This window comes from Scatophagus argus, chromosome 5 (genome assembly GCF_020382885.2).
Source record: "Scatophagus argus isolate fScaArg1 chromosome 5, fScaArg1.pri, whole genome shotgun sequence".
Classification (NCBI taxonomy): Eukaryota; Metazoa; Chordata; class Actinopteri; family Scatophagidae; genus Scatophagus; species Scatophagus argus.
The window spans coordinates 18,236,974-18,252,132 of NC_058497.1; the positions used below are offsets into that span (position 1 = coordinate 18,236,974).

General features: G+C 39.0%; 1 protein-coding gene across 2 annotated transcripts in view; it reads right to left on the reverse strand.

Annotated features, from left to right (window-relative positions):
• Nucleotides 1–891: 891 nt before the first annotated feature.
• Nucleotides 892–15,159, reverse strand: part of LOC124059416 (CD166 antigen homolog) — a 36,127-nt gene continuing 21,859 nt past the window's right edge. The window contains exons 2-16 of one of the 2 annotated variants that reach the window (XM_046389375.1): nt 13,009–13,115; nt 12,562–12,778; nt 12,347–12,411; nt 11,871–11,958; nt 11,484–11,657; nt 10,244–10,368; nt 9,977–10,109; nt 9,518–9,630; nt 9,296–9,422; nt 8,401–8,522; nt 5,500–5,632; nt 4,684–4,713; nt 4,104–4,215; nt 2,636–2,771; nt 892–2,528 (exon numbers count right to left, since the gene is read on the reverse strand). In XM_046389375.1, coding sequence (XP_046245331.1) covers nt 2,669–2,771; nt 4,104–4,215; nt 4,684–4,713; nt 5,500–5,632; nt 8,401–8,522; nt 9,296–9,422; nt 9,518–9,630; nt 9,977–10,109; nt 10,244–10,368; nt 11,484–11,657; nt 11,871–11,958; nt 12,347–12,411; nt 12,562–12,778; nt 13,009–13,115 — 1,649 coding nt within the window. In that variant the 3' untranslated portion in view covers nt 892–2,528; nt 2,636–2,668. The remainder of the gene's footprint in view (nt 2,529–2,635; nt 2,772–4,103; nt 4,216–4,683; nt 4,714–5,499; nt 5,633–8,400; nt 8,523–9,295; nt 9,423–9,517; nt 9,631–9,976; nt 10,110–10,243; nt 10,369–11,483; nt 11,658–11,870; nt 11,959–12,346; nt 12,412–12,561; nt 12,779–13,008; nt 13,116–15,159) is intronic. The other variant, XM_046389376.1, reaches the window with a different exon arrangement.

Sequence of the window (15,159 nt, forward strand, 5' to 3'; positions counted from 1 at the left end):
ATAACTAGTAACCATAGTAGATTACAAAGTACAATATTTCCATCTGAAATGTAGTGAAGGGATATAGTAGCAGAAAATGGAAAGCAAAGTAAAAAAAAACCAAAAAACAACTTTATGTAATCACCTTCCAGTACAAGTTAAAAAGGTTGAATCTGATTTTGAATCTGACCACAAGAAGCTTTTGTGCATCTCATCAATACTGATCCATCAGCGTTGTTTGTGGTCACACCAGCAGCAGGATCTATTTAGGTTACTGTTTCCTAACGCAACACAACTGAAAAGTGACATCCATCCTAAAACAGTCTGCTTTGCATGTGTCATGTTAACGAAACATTTTCTCGTGGAAGATCTTCGTGCAGTGATGTCTTTTCAGGCTCTGCCACTGGAAAAATGCAAGACCAGTTTTGATATGAATTTTTGATCAAATCCAAAATCCTGATCAGTTTTGTGCACCGAGATCATTTTCACAAAATTCTTCAAAGCAGGGGTATATGTTGAAACAGTATAATATAGATTCACAGTTGTTTCTACCACAGTTTATTCCAAATAAATCACATCCTGAAATATTTCATTTTTATTTTATATTTTTGCATTTTTTTCTGTGCAGAAACATTTGTTCACTCATTTGACTCTAATAAATCTACAACAGAAATCATTGCCTACTTTCTACATGGATATTTTTCACTATTTGCAAGTGATTTTCTGCCATGTGTAGTCTATTTTCCACAGTGTTCTATATGTTTTGTAAAATTACTGTTTAACTCTACATCTCTACAGAATCACCCCAGAAGTTCTCAAGTGAAAACATTTCTGAACCATGTTTTTCTTTATTTCAAAAGTTGATCAGATGTGATAACTGTGACAACATAATTAATATTCAGTGGACATAACTTTTCCAAATGTACACTTTATTTTAAACAAAAGTACAAAAACAAACATCAGGTATTTACAATACTTGCATGGCAATGTTCACTTTCTTTGGTCATTCTTCCAATTTGATGGTTTTAAACAAGGCAGACGACAAACAGCAGCTTGGAGGTCTGAGATTATCACATGCTGAATCTATATTCAACCAGACACTAAGCAGCCTACTGATGACTCAGAACATAATTACATTTTTGTGAAGTCTGCAAGCCATTCATCAACAATTTAAATCTAAGTTATGAATTTTGTGACAATTACTGAATTTGCCTACCAGGTCATTTTATTGTGTACAATATAAATAGCGAGAAAAAAAAAGAAAAAAAAAATTAAAACCACACACTACACAATTACATCCCGGTTTTGGTAATTTTTTTCAAACTTAGCAAATGCTCTTAAAGGACCAAAAGTGTGGTATGTACAGCTGCACGTATGCCATCGTATTCTACGTATTCTGACAGGAAAACATGAACCCTAGTGCACATCACAAATTGAAGCCACTGCAGGTAGATTTTCAAAAGAAGGCGAACATATCATAACGGAAAACATCGTGTCCTTTCTGTGTGCTCGATTAGAAAAGTATGCCACAGCTACGCAATACACAGTTAGACCTCAACACTGATTTCCTTCCAGCCTTGACAGATTAACAAAAAAAAATGCTTTCACTACGACAAGCTCCAGCATTTTGAGAAAAGTATGAAAAGAGGATGGCTTTATGGAAAACAACGAAGTTATGTTATGCTACACATTCTCTCAACAATCTACCCGCTCGTGTTATACGGTGGTTATGTAGAATTTACAGTACATTTGAAAGAAAACACACAGGCAAAACGAACAAAGTTTCTGCTATTTTGTCCCCTGGTTACTTTGCAAAGAGGTACACACAATCAAAGAACAAAACAAAATCATGTTACACCAAAGAACCTTGTAGCACATCAGCTACTTCCTGCAATGCAACATATAAATCATATTACCATCTATAACTAATGCCGAGTGTAACATGATACCCTTAGCCCTTTCAGGAAGTTCATCTCAATATCAACATCTATTTTTTATACCCGAATGAGCAAACTTAAATGAATGTACAAACAAACAGATTTAGTACACTGAAGTTGAAGGCAGCGGCTGTTTTGACTGCGATGACATGAAAGTAAAAAGCAATGGCGGAGGTGTTCCTCGGTTCCTGCTACGTCCCCGAAGACCAAAGAGTCGGACACAGATGAATGCAGGCCTACACATCCTTACAGCAAAGGCAACTGGTCTAGTATTAATTTTAACTTGCATCAACTACACAAACCAAAAAGAGCTGCATTTTCTCGGCTTCTCAAATTCCATTCTAACAAACATGAATCCTAATATTAGACAAGTTTACACATGTATCAGTAGTGCAGACAAGTTATGTTTATCACATACAGTATCCATTCTTTTTTTTTTTCTTTTTAGGAATGGAGGGGTGAAAATTTAACGGGCTGGAGGGGAGTGGGATGGGGGCGTGTTTGGATATGCTTTTTAGTAAAATTCTCCCTGAAACCAAATCCCAATGTACACTCACTTTTTCCCCCCAAAGACAGAGGTGAAGAGAAATGTGCAAAAGTTCCATGTTCTCACTGGAAAGAAAAGATTGAATACAAACATTAATTAAAAATGGATGACTTTGTTAATCTTATATATATATTATAATAAACGCACGCAATGGAATTGCTTCATTTGCTACCTTTCACATTCCCAAAGGATGGTTGCTGTTTCTTTACACCTCAGCCTTTTGGCTGTTCTCCTCCACCTTCTCCTCCAGTTTTTTCTCCTCCTCAGAAGACCCAATCTCCTTTTCACCCGTCTTCCAGCTTCCTTGCCTGCATGGAGTAAAAGATTGTTGGTGAGAATCCTTACCTTTACAGTCATATTGTATGAAAAACAAACAGAGTATAATGGTGACTATAAATGTGCATAATAAATGTGATACACTCTGCACACACACACACACACTGCCACTATGTAACACTGTTATTTCATTGTGTGTTCATTAACAATCAAGAACAAATTTCCTTATTTGACAAATGCAAGGTCGATTGCCAACCAACACCAGGCTTCTGCCCCAGGGCCTAAGACCCCATGCTGCCTTAAAAGGCCAACATTCACTGAGGATAAGCGATTTTCTGTTAACACAGTTGAAGGAAGAGGCAAAAGATAGAAAAGAAAATCAATACCACTCTCATATCTGACTTTCAAACATGAAGTCGGAGCCGACAGCCGATCAGCTTAAGCTAGAATGAAGACTGAAGGCTGGGGTAAACAGCCTGGTTCTCTCCAAAGGTAACACAAATCTGTCTTTTAGTACCTCTAAAGCTCACTAATTAACACATTATATATTGCTTGTTTAATAAGAGCAAAGGAGGTTGTACCGTTCTGCTGCGATAATACCCCTCATACATATGTACATGTATAAGTTTAGCTTCCCACAACGTATACAGTATTTGTAACGTAATGTTTTAGCCTACCTAAATTAATTAAATAATACAGAATGATTTGCTCTGTGCCTCCAAAAAGAAGTGTAAAAAGTGAGAATACACTGAAGGTAAATGACTGTCATGCCACCGCTACTTTACATGATCACTGGGCTGCATTGCACAGCACAAGTGAACTCCACAACCCAGGGAGTACCGACCCTGGTTGGTACACAATGTAAATCATAAATACAAACAAACACAAAGAAATGCAATCGTTTGTGAACAAACTGGTTTAACCATGAACAGTTTTATGAAGTGTTCCCGAGCCAATGTAGGAAGGTCCTTTATACAGCCTTTCTTGTGAATGGCTGAGGTTTTCAAGGATGCCCCTTTCATACCCAGTCAGGATACTCTCTTAACATGTTTACATGTTGAATGTTACAGTCTGCTGGTTGTTTGTTTGTTTTTAGTAGTGTAAAACTTTCCTAGTCTTTTCATTTTCCCTGTCAGATCTTGAAACATGCTGCTACTATCAAATTCAGAAGAAATATGTTTAAAAAAAAAAAATCAATAAAGTTGATGAGGTAAAACATCAAATATATTCTCTTTGTACTATTTTCAGTTGAGCAAATGTCAAAAAGGATTAGCACATGAGCACTTTCGGTATTGTCTATTTACATCCCAACATTTTTGGAGTTTTAAGATTAGGATCATTATTATCCAACATTGACTTCTTACTTGGATTTCTTCATGTAGACCCAGTATGCCAGGCCTATAACCACAGTGGCGACGAGGAGGCCAACTACAACACCAACCACCAACTTGGTTTGGTCACTGTCCTCTAACTGGTCTGTAATAAAGACGTAAACAAAAACATCAGAAATCTGGGAGACACTTTTCAGCATGAACCTTCAGCCTGAATGTATAAATGGAAGAAAAAAAAGTTAATATGTGCAAGAAATGCATTGATGAGCGGACACATCCACACTGTACATGGTTATGACCCATTAAATTAAATGTTAATGACAGATATTCTTAGTTTATGACTCATTTTATCAGCCAGTGGGATTATGGACAATGTTGACATTTTGTCAGGATGCTGGTAGCTCCATTCCTCTTATTCCTTCATAACTGTGTTTTATTAATAGAAACACACCATCCTAAGATTGATTTTCCAGTCGTGGAATCCGAGGTGATGATAAAAGGTAAAATACTTGGTCAAGAGCCCGCTTTAAGCAAACAACACTTGATTCCCCCAGCGTGTTTAGTCATCCCCCTCCCACCGTTCCTTACAAGCAAGAAGACTGCTACAACTTACCTTTTTTAGCCACTCTCACATCCTCAAATACTGAAATCAGATATAAAATAAAATTAACGTCCAACCAAACGGAGAAAAAAAAACAAGTCTGATGTCCAGAAAAGTTACTACTCTACTTCTATTCTACTTTTGCATGCAAGTAGTTCAGAGAGGGAACAGATTAAGTCCAGCATCCCAACATACACACACTGAGCGAGGGGGGAAAAGAGAAGTGAAATGCTGCCTCAAATGCGCAGGAATGAATAAGCAAGTGAGAGCAAAGAATGATTAACACTGCACACTTTTAGACAGCAGCGTGTACAAAGTGCTAAGCGCATGCACCAATTACATTTGGACAGTGATGTGGTGATGGTAAAAAGTTAGTAAGGTAGTATATACGCCAACAACTGACAATACAATAAAAGAGAAATCTGCTAAAACCTCAAAAGCAGCATTTATTTCTATGCTTCTATTTTAAACATGTATCCGTCAGTGATGTTCTTCTCATGTTGTACAATTTATTTATCTTATTATGGGTGAAGATTTTGTAAAGTAACCTGATGGCTAATATATACCAAGTATATATCTGAGAGGCTCATGAAGAACCCCAAAATGTGATTTTTAAATCAACAGATAATAAAAAATCATATATTAGGTGCCTTTACCCTCAAGTCCATGCCTGCAACTTCATTTAAGCATCTCAACATTATGTAAAGTCAACATGCAGACAAAAAGAGTTAATGAGCAGAAAAGGAAAACATCCACAAAGACAGATTACCGAGTTAGGCTTTAAGAAAAACAGGAAGCAGAGAGAGACGACTACCACTCTGTACTTACAGGACGACACATTTATAGCTTTGGTATCCGTTCCAAACTCATTGGACACCGTACAAGAGACAGTCAGATTTGCAGTAGGCACAACTGTGATCTTGTGTGTTATCTTTCCATTGACGAAGGGACTCTCATCAAGCTGACCAACAAGAGAAAACAATAATAAAAAAAAAACATTAGTATGTACATGTAAAACATATACACTGCAGGATTCAACCTGTGCCAGCATGTAAAAGGTGTATTTTGTACCACTAGGGGGGGATGTTGGATTGATATGCGAAGGCTGCCGACAGAGACACTGTGTGTGTGTGTGTGTGTGTGCGCGCCTTAGGGATATAGACACTTGAGTCTCAGAGGAGAGACTCAGACACAAAGACAAACTGCCAACACCCCTTTCACATCCTCTACATGAGGATGTGGAAATTTTGTAAATACCCATTACTGAGCCTGTATTCAAGCCTTACATTATTTTTTCTGAATAGGCTTTAAAGGATGGAGCAAAAGGAGAAAAAATACATTTTGACTGAGATGCAGAAACCTGTGTTAATTCAAATATGCATTGTCCTTAGGTGAAAGAGTTTTGTTCACCTCTATAGCTGATTAATTACTGCACAACTGTACCAAGGCTCAGGTTTTTTGGTTATTTTTGAGGTTAGACACTGACTGAAAGGGCTGAAAAGAACCGTAACCATCCTATACACATCCCCCTCAGCTTCATATGTAATTTAAACCGGTTCGCTATGTGGTTCTACTATCAGTGTGCACACAGGTACACTGCAGAAACAAAGAGGAAAAAAGGTCCATTTAAATAAATTGTCTTCATGACAGTCAGGTGCAAAACACTGTGTTTGAGCCCGGGAGATAATGAAGAAATGTACTCGCACGAGTAGAAATGTTTGGACTTTATAAGTTAAAAAAATGTGACAGCTGGGGAAAACACTAACAGTCCAAAGCGATATGCACATAACAGGGAGTATTCATGCACTCTGCAGTACAGGCTGAATGTCTAAAGCAAAGTATGAACTGTCCAAGACACGTGGATTGTTTTGCTTCCTCTCAGAGTCCAAAGGGAGGAGGCTCAAACAGACTGCCTCTGTTTAGTCAAACCTCCACATCTCTGTTATTCATTGGTTTGTTTGCAGGAAAACAGTGCCATTATACTTAAACAACCATATGTTGGTCTCCACTTGAGGGAATGTTCATATTGTCTGGTTGTAATTGAGGGAAGTATATTTTCTGAAGTTGTTTGATGAAATATATATACACTAACAGAATAGTGCTACATATAATCGCAAAGTGCATCCCGGTGTAGTTCTCAGTGAATCCAAAACTGTTCTTCCACCTACAATATGTAGGCAACTTTGTTGATAAGATTTAAATGCTGTTGCCTAAAGACACCACTGCTACAGCAGGACAAACCTACCATCTGACATACAAAGAACATTGACGGAGCATAAATTGCTATGAAGACGAGTACCAATCAGCAAAAGAATGACTGCTTTATAGGGAAAATGGACAGAAACATTCAGTTCATTGTGAATGACGTGGTTCTTTCAGACTTCGGTGTGTTTCAAGGTGGTCAGGAGGAAGCGGACCCGAAGAATAACTAAGATGTGCGGTTACTTGTTAAAGCAGATATCAGTCGTGCTGGGTTGCAGCAGCCCCGAATGACACCGACAATAAATTCCATGGTTCTGTTACTGACATTAAGCATACGCCCAGCAGTGTCAACATTCGCATACTGGTGCATTTGCCAGGTTGTGCAACGGCTGACTCAAGCCGGAGGCAAGCTTCTGTGGCCAAGACAGCCTTCTACAGGAACTCTTCCATCTTCACTGCAGTTGGTGTCAACAAGTGAGAAAGATACAGATTTCAGACTGAACGTTATAATCCTTGAGAATTTCATGAATACAAACCCTGGCTTTTCATACTATTTATGGTCATTATTTTTAAGCAATAACTCTTTAATGCATTTATAGTCATTAATTACCACACCATACAGTAGTATTCAATGTTTAAGGCTTACTATTTACCGGCATTTGAACTGCCGGTAAATAGTAAGCAAATAACTCAAAAACAGCTTGACTTTATGAAACAACATGAGTTTGCTTAGTTGCATTTCTGCCAAAGTAGTTGCTTGAGAAGTGATTCCTGTAGTATCAAATCATATTTACTGTTACTGTGGTAACCGCATGTTCCCAAATCCACCGGGACTAATATCTTACAGATTCTAACTTTAAACTTTATTTCTAAACAATACTCCCATGACATGGTGTACACCTAATGCATCTGCGCTCCATCATCACCTTGTGTGCAGACTAGTTTATCAAATTGTTAAATTGCCATCACTCTCATTCACAGCTCCCCAGGACAAAACTGGTGAAAATATGAAAATATCATGTACCAGCATGTTGATTTTCATCTACTGCTTCAAGCCACAAGCTTCCTGCTTACACTTTGTTAAGACGCTAAAACACTCAAGTACTGCAACCCAAAGATTGCTTTCTTATAACAAAAAAGATCACTGATGAATACTTGCAGTGGTTTTAAAATCACATAGTTGAACTCCTATCCTTTGTCATCTAAATATATTTTCCGTGTTAGTCCCTTTGTGACAATTAGCTGAAGAATTACCACAATTCCATTTACAATAATGCTACTGCATTTGTTACTGTTAAAACTGAATGTTTTTCTGGGTCTGTTCAAGCCAAAGGGAATGTGAAAAATTCTCTGTCTGTCTTCAATGTACATGAAAAAATAACATTTTCTTGCAATCATGATCAATAAATGTATGTGCACTCATAAATATATTGATACATATGTCCTTCAGAAACTGTAAGAATTCTCAGTATAAGATTCATTTAATTCAGATAAGCACCAATGCTGTAAGAGTGCGAGTGTGCATACCGAGGTGCCATTGATGCTCCAGGAAACAGCTGGTTTAGGAGAACCTTCAGCCTCACAAATCAAGACTTTGTGTTGACCGTCTTCACCGCGCTTTTTGAACAGCTGTCTGATAATTGGAGCACCTGCAGCAGAACAAAACTCATCAGAAACATCTGAATGAGGAAATGATTTTGTCATGTTGACATTTCATTCATTCGTGAGCACCCTAAGTAACAAAGAAAAATCTTTACTTTAAGGCATAGTTGGAAAATACCCTGGAAAATACATTTTGGAAAATACTCTTACTGGCTTTCTTGCTGAGAGTCAGCATGTGATTCATACCACTCATACTAGTTCAGGGAAGAAAAGCCTAAATTCAGAAGGCGTACAGCTGTATATCTCTTTTTAGTAAGGAAAATAGGTGTAAAAATGTTTACTTTGTTGACATTTTGTGACAGTGTTTTCTTTATTTATAAGCCTAAACGCTAAAAGAGCTTGTCACTCATATACATCTCTCAGCTGAAATTACAGAGGGTTATCAGACTATCATGCTAATATGCTAAACGGCTAGCTGGTTAGCATCCTAACTTCAGCAGAAATCTCTGCAAAGCAATACACTCATATCTTTGACATACCACCAACAATGCTGTTTTTTCACATTCTGATGATAATGTTAAAAATAATAATAATAAAAAACTAAAACTCTGTGCACAACTTACAAATTGCACTTTTCTGAAAAGGGTCCCCTGTATGCTTTACACATTTACAAATTTTTAATAGCAGGTTGAGTTGTGAGCTGTAGTTTCTGTGAAGGTTTTGTTTTTTTTTTTTACAGTTAGAGACAGACAGGCTAGCTGTTTCACCCCTGCAAATATGTACATGTTCCAAAGTCTCTGAGTTTTCTTTAAGTCCTTACCTTCGACAACCAGCTCAAACGAAGCTTTTCGGCTGAGAAGTCCCATCTTCACAACACACTCATAACGGCCAGAATCCGAGTAAGCCAGCTTGGTAAACTTGGGCACTTTGTCCAATTTAACATTATCCTGCATTAAATGCAAAGAATATGAGCACCGTGAATAACAAGTATTAATTTGTCATCATTGATATCGTTTTTGTTGTGTAAAGTACTTTCTTTTACCTTTGTCCATGAGACCTTTGATTCTTCAGAAGCATCAATCAGGAGTTTCAGATCCAAGGTCTCACCTGCACTCTTGACGATATTTCCAGAGGGGCTTAAATTGATGTCTAGGTCTAGAAAGAGAGGCGAGGACGGTGAAAAGATGGTTCAGAGGCCTGACAAGGGTTGAAACATTCCTGTTGTTAACAATACAACCCTGCACTTGGCTCACAGCCCTGCGGAAGCAGCTTATTAAGGGCATTGCAGTTGACAACACTTTTCTCTCTCAAAGCACAGCAAGACAGGTAGTCAGGCAAAGAGAGACATGAGGACTTTCTATTCTTTAGCAAACACTTTTCATTTTCATAGTAACAAATAAGATTACAGGCAGAAAAGGTAATTACAATGGCGATGCTGGCATGGGGTAAAATTGCAGTAATTTCTATTTTTCAAGAAATGCAACATGTTTTGGTCCCTCACATTTGACTGTGATGTCCTTAGATGCTTCCATTTTTGGGTCGTCAATGAGAGAGCATTTGTATTCACCGGTGGTGTTACGTGAGACATTCGTGATGGTGTAAGTATCTGCATTTTCCACTTTCACCAACTCTCCCTTCAGAGAGACAATCAAACAACAGAGATTAGATGCATTATTGAAAAACAAAACATAACACATTTTCAGCTCCAAAGCTGCATGAATGGAAGGGATTTGTAAGCATCTGATAAGATATTGCTGAGTAGATGCACCTTAAGGTTGAAGTTAAAGCTGGTAGGAGCTGGGTTACCATCTGCCACACACTTCAGAGTCACACTGTCTCCTTCTACTAGAGGGTCCTGAGCAATGACCTGCAAGACGATGTTCTCTGTGGAGTCTGTGCAGAAAATAGAAGATGGAAAGAGAAAAAGGATGTGTGAATGTGTGTTAAAGCGTATTAAATGGAGCGTGTGCCCCCAGCAGCTCGCTGCAGGGACTGCAGAGACGGACTGTGTTAGTATGCTACAAACAGCTGGAACTTTGTGTCTTTCTATTGGTTATGGCCAACTTCAAAATGCAGCTGAAGAGACTGGCTGAATTGCAACCACATTCACTCGACCAAACAGTCTTTTTACAGCTCAGTGTTTCTGTTCCATCAGAGAAAAACTCTTGACATTTCTTCTGAGAAAGCGTTCCCATACTGATTAAGCTAGACTTTAAAGGCTGCACTGAGCAGGTAATTTCGATATTTCAATGTGTTTGATATATGTGTTTTCTGTCACTATGAACTTCCCAGACTGGAAGCAAAAGAGTTGCATCAATAACACAGGTTGAGATCTGTCAACACTGGCTGCAGCTGGTTCTTAAAAAGCTTTTCTTGGTCTTTGTCGAGAGCTCGTGGGACAGGAGCTGCTCCTCATGTGGTCCTGATAAGCCCAGTGATAAGGACAGACTTATGAATTGTTGCAGCATCCTCTCTCTGTCCGCATCACTCTGTGGTCTCATTCAATATCCTGCCCACAACACTGTCTAACTGGTTACAAGGCACAGTAATAGCCTGTCAGCACTGAATAATCTAAATCCGAGAGTAACTTGCGACTAAAGATATCAAATTAATGTCGTGTAGCTAATAGTATATTAATATTTGATACCAAAATGCGGTGGATTAATATAAAATATGAATTTGGAGGAAATTGAAATGCTACAAATACCTCAAAAATGCACTTACTTACTGTATTTTTTTAATTCACGTCATGTCACATGAAATAACATTTGTCAGCATTGCATTACAGTAATTAAAAATATCCCTACTCTCCTTTGGAAAGGCAAAGGTAGGTCAGGGTATTACATTTTCATTGTCTGTTGTGATGATTAAAAAAAAAACCCTTCATCAATGAGTATTTTAGCCTTTCATTTTTGAGCAGAAGTTACACTGACAACAGCTCGTCCGCAGACAGCCGCAGTTTAGATAGTGTGTTCAGTGAAAGTTGTTAGCGAGGTTCGGTGACTCACAGGTGATATTGAAGGTCACTGGAGAGGACAGCAGCTCTGCCCCCACAGGATGTTGAGTGCTGCAGGTGAACTGGGAGTCTGCGTCTTCCTTTATAGCTGAGTACTCCAGTGTGGAGGAGGTGGTCGAAAGGCCAGTAACAGGGTCTACCTTCACCGAGGATTGGATGGAAATCCCTGGACAGAAAACAAACAACCGTCTGAAAACTCTAACAAGGAAAAAAGAATGGTGTAATGACCAAAACACTCCAGCACATATCATCACTGAATTCACAACAACTGTCCCACTCAGAGGGAATAAATACATGCAACATTTATAAAGGTCAGTACCACTCCAAAGAGCTGTTTAATAAGCATTTATAATCACGCAACAGGATGAAGAAAACATACCTTTCCCATCAGCCACAAGAGGTTTATTATTCTTTAGCCATGTGATATTTGCAGCTGGATTCGCATCTTGTGCAACACATGTTCCAAGCTGTGGAACCGAAAAAAAGTTCATAAAAATAAAAATAAATAAATCACCATTTCACATATTTAGAATAAATCTGACCAAACATCTGAGCAAATTAGCTTTTTTTGAGCGCCTCTCAGGATTTTGAGGACCTCATATTTTTCTATGCAACAGACCGTGAAATGCCCAAAGCATTTTTAAGGCCCCTCACATCCTTTGGGTATTTTAATTGCAGTAGAGGGGGATTCTGCTCTTTACTAATTCATGAGAATCACTTGAAAGAACTCATTACTGTACTAGCATGGTCCATGCTACGCCTCAAGATACTTGAGCTCAAGTGAGGGATTTCCCTTGATGCTTTTCTGCCTAAAATAATGTAGGTATAAGCAATGTTTATCATTAAAAAACACACCTTAGCAAGTTTGCCAATCTCTAGTTCCTCCGCTGTTTTAGAAATCTTAAGGTCAGCAGGCTTCTCTACAACACATAGAAAAAAAAACGTGTTAATGAATGCGGTGTCATTGTGTCTTCTTCAACTTGCACATGCCAGTCATTCTAGCACTTAAACTACTGAATCCAGTCCAAATCAGGAGAGCATTTTAGACTTTTTTTCCAGCTTGTACTCACTGTAGATCACCACATTAACTGGGTACTCAGCGATGTCTGCAGCAGCTACCACCATGCAAGTGAAGGTCCGCTGGTCGAGCAGCTTGACCGCAGAAAGCAGCAGGCTGGAGTTTTCCGCCATGCTCACGCGGCCCTTGTATTCATCAGTGGCGCTGATTGAGACGTTTTGGTTTTTCTGCTTGACCAGCAGGTCTCCTGAAAGTCCCTCTCCTTTGTCCTAGAGAGCAGAGCCCACTTGTTACAAGCCTATCACATACGGCTTCCAGTTCAAATGAAAGCACAAAGTGTCTTGTTCCACACCCTCTGTTCAGGCAGTGTCATGTGGAGGGACAGCTGCATGGGCTAATGCACGGCCCAGGCACTCAGACTGGGCGTGGTTCAGACATGATAAGTGACTGTCACACAGATTTCACCATTTTGAATCAATTGACCTCAGTTGTGACTTACATATTTCCATTTGGTGAGCTGAGCGTCTTCTGCTTTTAAGGCTCCATTGTTGCATGGGATCTCGAGTGTTTCCCCGTACAGGCCAGTCACAGTCACCAAACCGCTGGCTGCAGAAGAGAAAAAAAAAATTATTTTATTGAGGGTGGCTACTCTGGTCAGCTTCGACACAGCATGATATTTTTTGACTGAAAATTGAAAACCATTATTATTCTGAGTGCCCTCATTTCTGTACATATTTGACTGACATTAATCAATGCCACTTAGTGCAGCCCTACACACACTAAGAACAGCAGTTTCTATAGCGTTCTGCCAATTCTACTTCTCCCTTGATTAAAAAAAAAAAAAAATGTCCTGCCCTAAATTTCATTCAAAACATCACCATGGAGACAAAGTGCTTGAGGAGGAGGAGGGGGGAGGAGGGTGCCAGCAGAAGCGTCTCAATGGGCTGCAATGAAGGGTTAGAGCCAGAAGGCCGCAGGGGAAGAAGAGGCTGCCATGGCCCGACTGAAAATTAGGTGCTGCTGTTTTTTTGGTATTCAGATTCACATTTCAGACCTCTCAGAGTGGAGGCCAAGGAAAATGCACCAGTTTCAATCTGTTGAATCAGTAATGTTCATGCGTTCACAGAAAAAGCGCAAAACAGTGACAATGCTCTAAATATTCCGTGTGCGTTCAACTCTGAAACTGTCTGATTATATTCACACACAACAGCTGCAAAATGTAACGCCACACATGCAGCGCAACCCAAGTTTTATTCTCACTTTAACTCTCAACTTATCAGACTTTTAAAGCTTTCCTCAGGGTTGTGCAGAGATGAGGCGGTTAATGCTTTTGCTTTGTGCGTGACACTCATTTGAATACTGTTTGAATGAAAGTAAATACTTTTACTATGGTTACCATTGTCTACATTGGGACAGAGTAACAACAAGGATCCTGAAGGCATATTTGCACAGTTGCTTGTGATGTTAAGCTAAGTTGGTAAGGTACACAATATCTGTTTTAAGTTATGTGTTCTATGTTAAACCCCCTTTCTTCAAGTGTCTTTTCCACACTTGGACAATTAAATATCATTTATATCTATATATATCTATGTATATATATATATAGATACAGATATAGATATATATATGTAATGGTCATATATCCCTGTAATGCAATTCAACAAACAAACAAACAAATATCCGTTTTCCTCAATAACGTCTGCTGTCGGCGTCCTCCTGACATTCAGCTGAACGAGCTCGTACTCTGACACTTGTCACTCATCTTTTGAAAAAGTCAGCTGGAATATCATTGGGTCTGACACTGAACTAACTGGCAAAACCTGTCAGTTAGGCCACTACAGCAAGCTGATGACAAACAACAGACAATTTAATAATATGATTTTAAACGGGCCACATCCTGCCTTGTGTTGAGCTCTGCTGTACTCGTTTTAAGTTGTTTCCTGCCATTGCTGTCATTGATATGACTGTCCTGCCTTGTGGCAACTAGTCTGACTTTAAAGGTCTGGTCTGACATTTGCGAAAAGAGATCAATACAACGTGTGTGTCTGTTAAATATGAAGCTTTAGCTGGCAGTCAGCAAGCTTAACCTAGCTTAAAGGCTGGAAACAGAGGGAAACAGCTAGCCCGACTCTGCCCCAAGGCGACAAAACTCACCTCCCAGCACCACTAAAGTTCACTAACTGACGCGCTATAACTTGTTTGTTAAATCTGCTCAAAACTGAAGTGTAAAACAACAATTTTACTGGGACCAGGGGAAGGTTAGTTGCTTCCCCAGTTCTGCTCACCCAATGCTCAGCAAATTTATAGAGCTATCAGTTTAATACCCAAAACAGCTCAACATATGACTGGCTGCATCATACATTCACACACAAGTAATATACCACATAGGCTCACATCCCAAACATAACCAAAATGACAAGTTTGTACATCATCCCAGACACAGGAAACAAAACATACAAAGAACAAAAGGGTTTTAAAAGGGCATATCTGACGATTATGATCAGTGCTTAAAGCTCTGTGTGTAAACAGGAGCCGCTTATGTGAGCATTAATGGAGTGTAGCTTGCCCAATAAAAACTATTTGAGAAACACAGATAGTACAGCTCATCACCCACAAAGATACAATCCCTGCATTTAAATAAGGCTTGGCG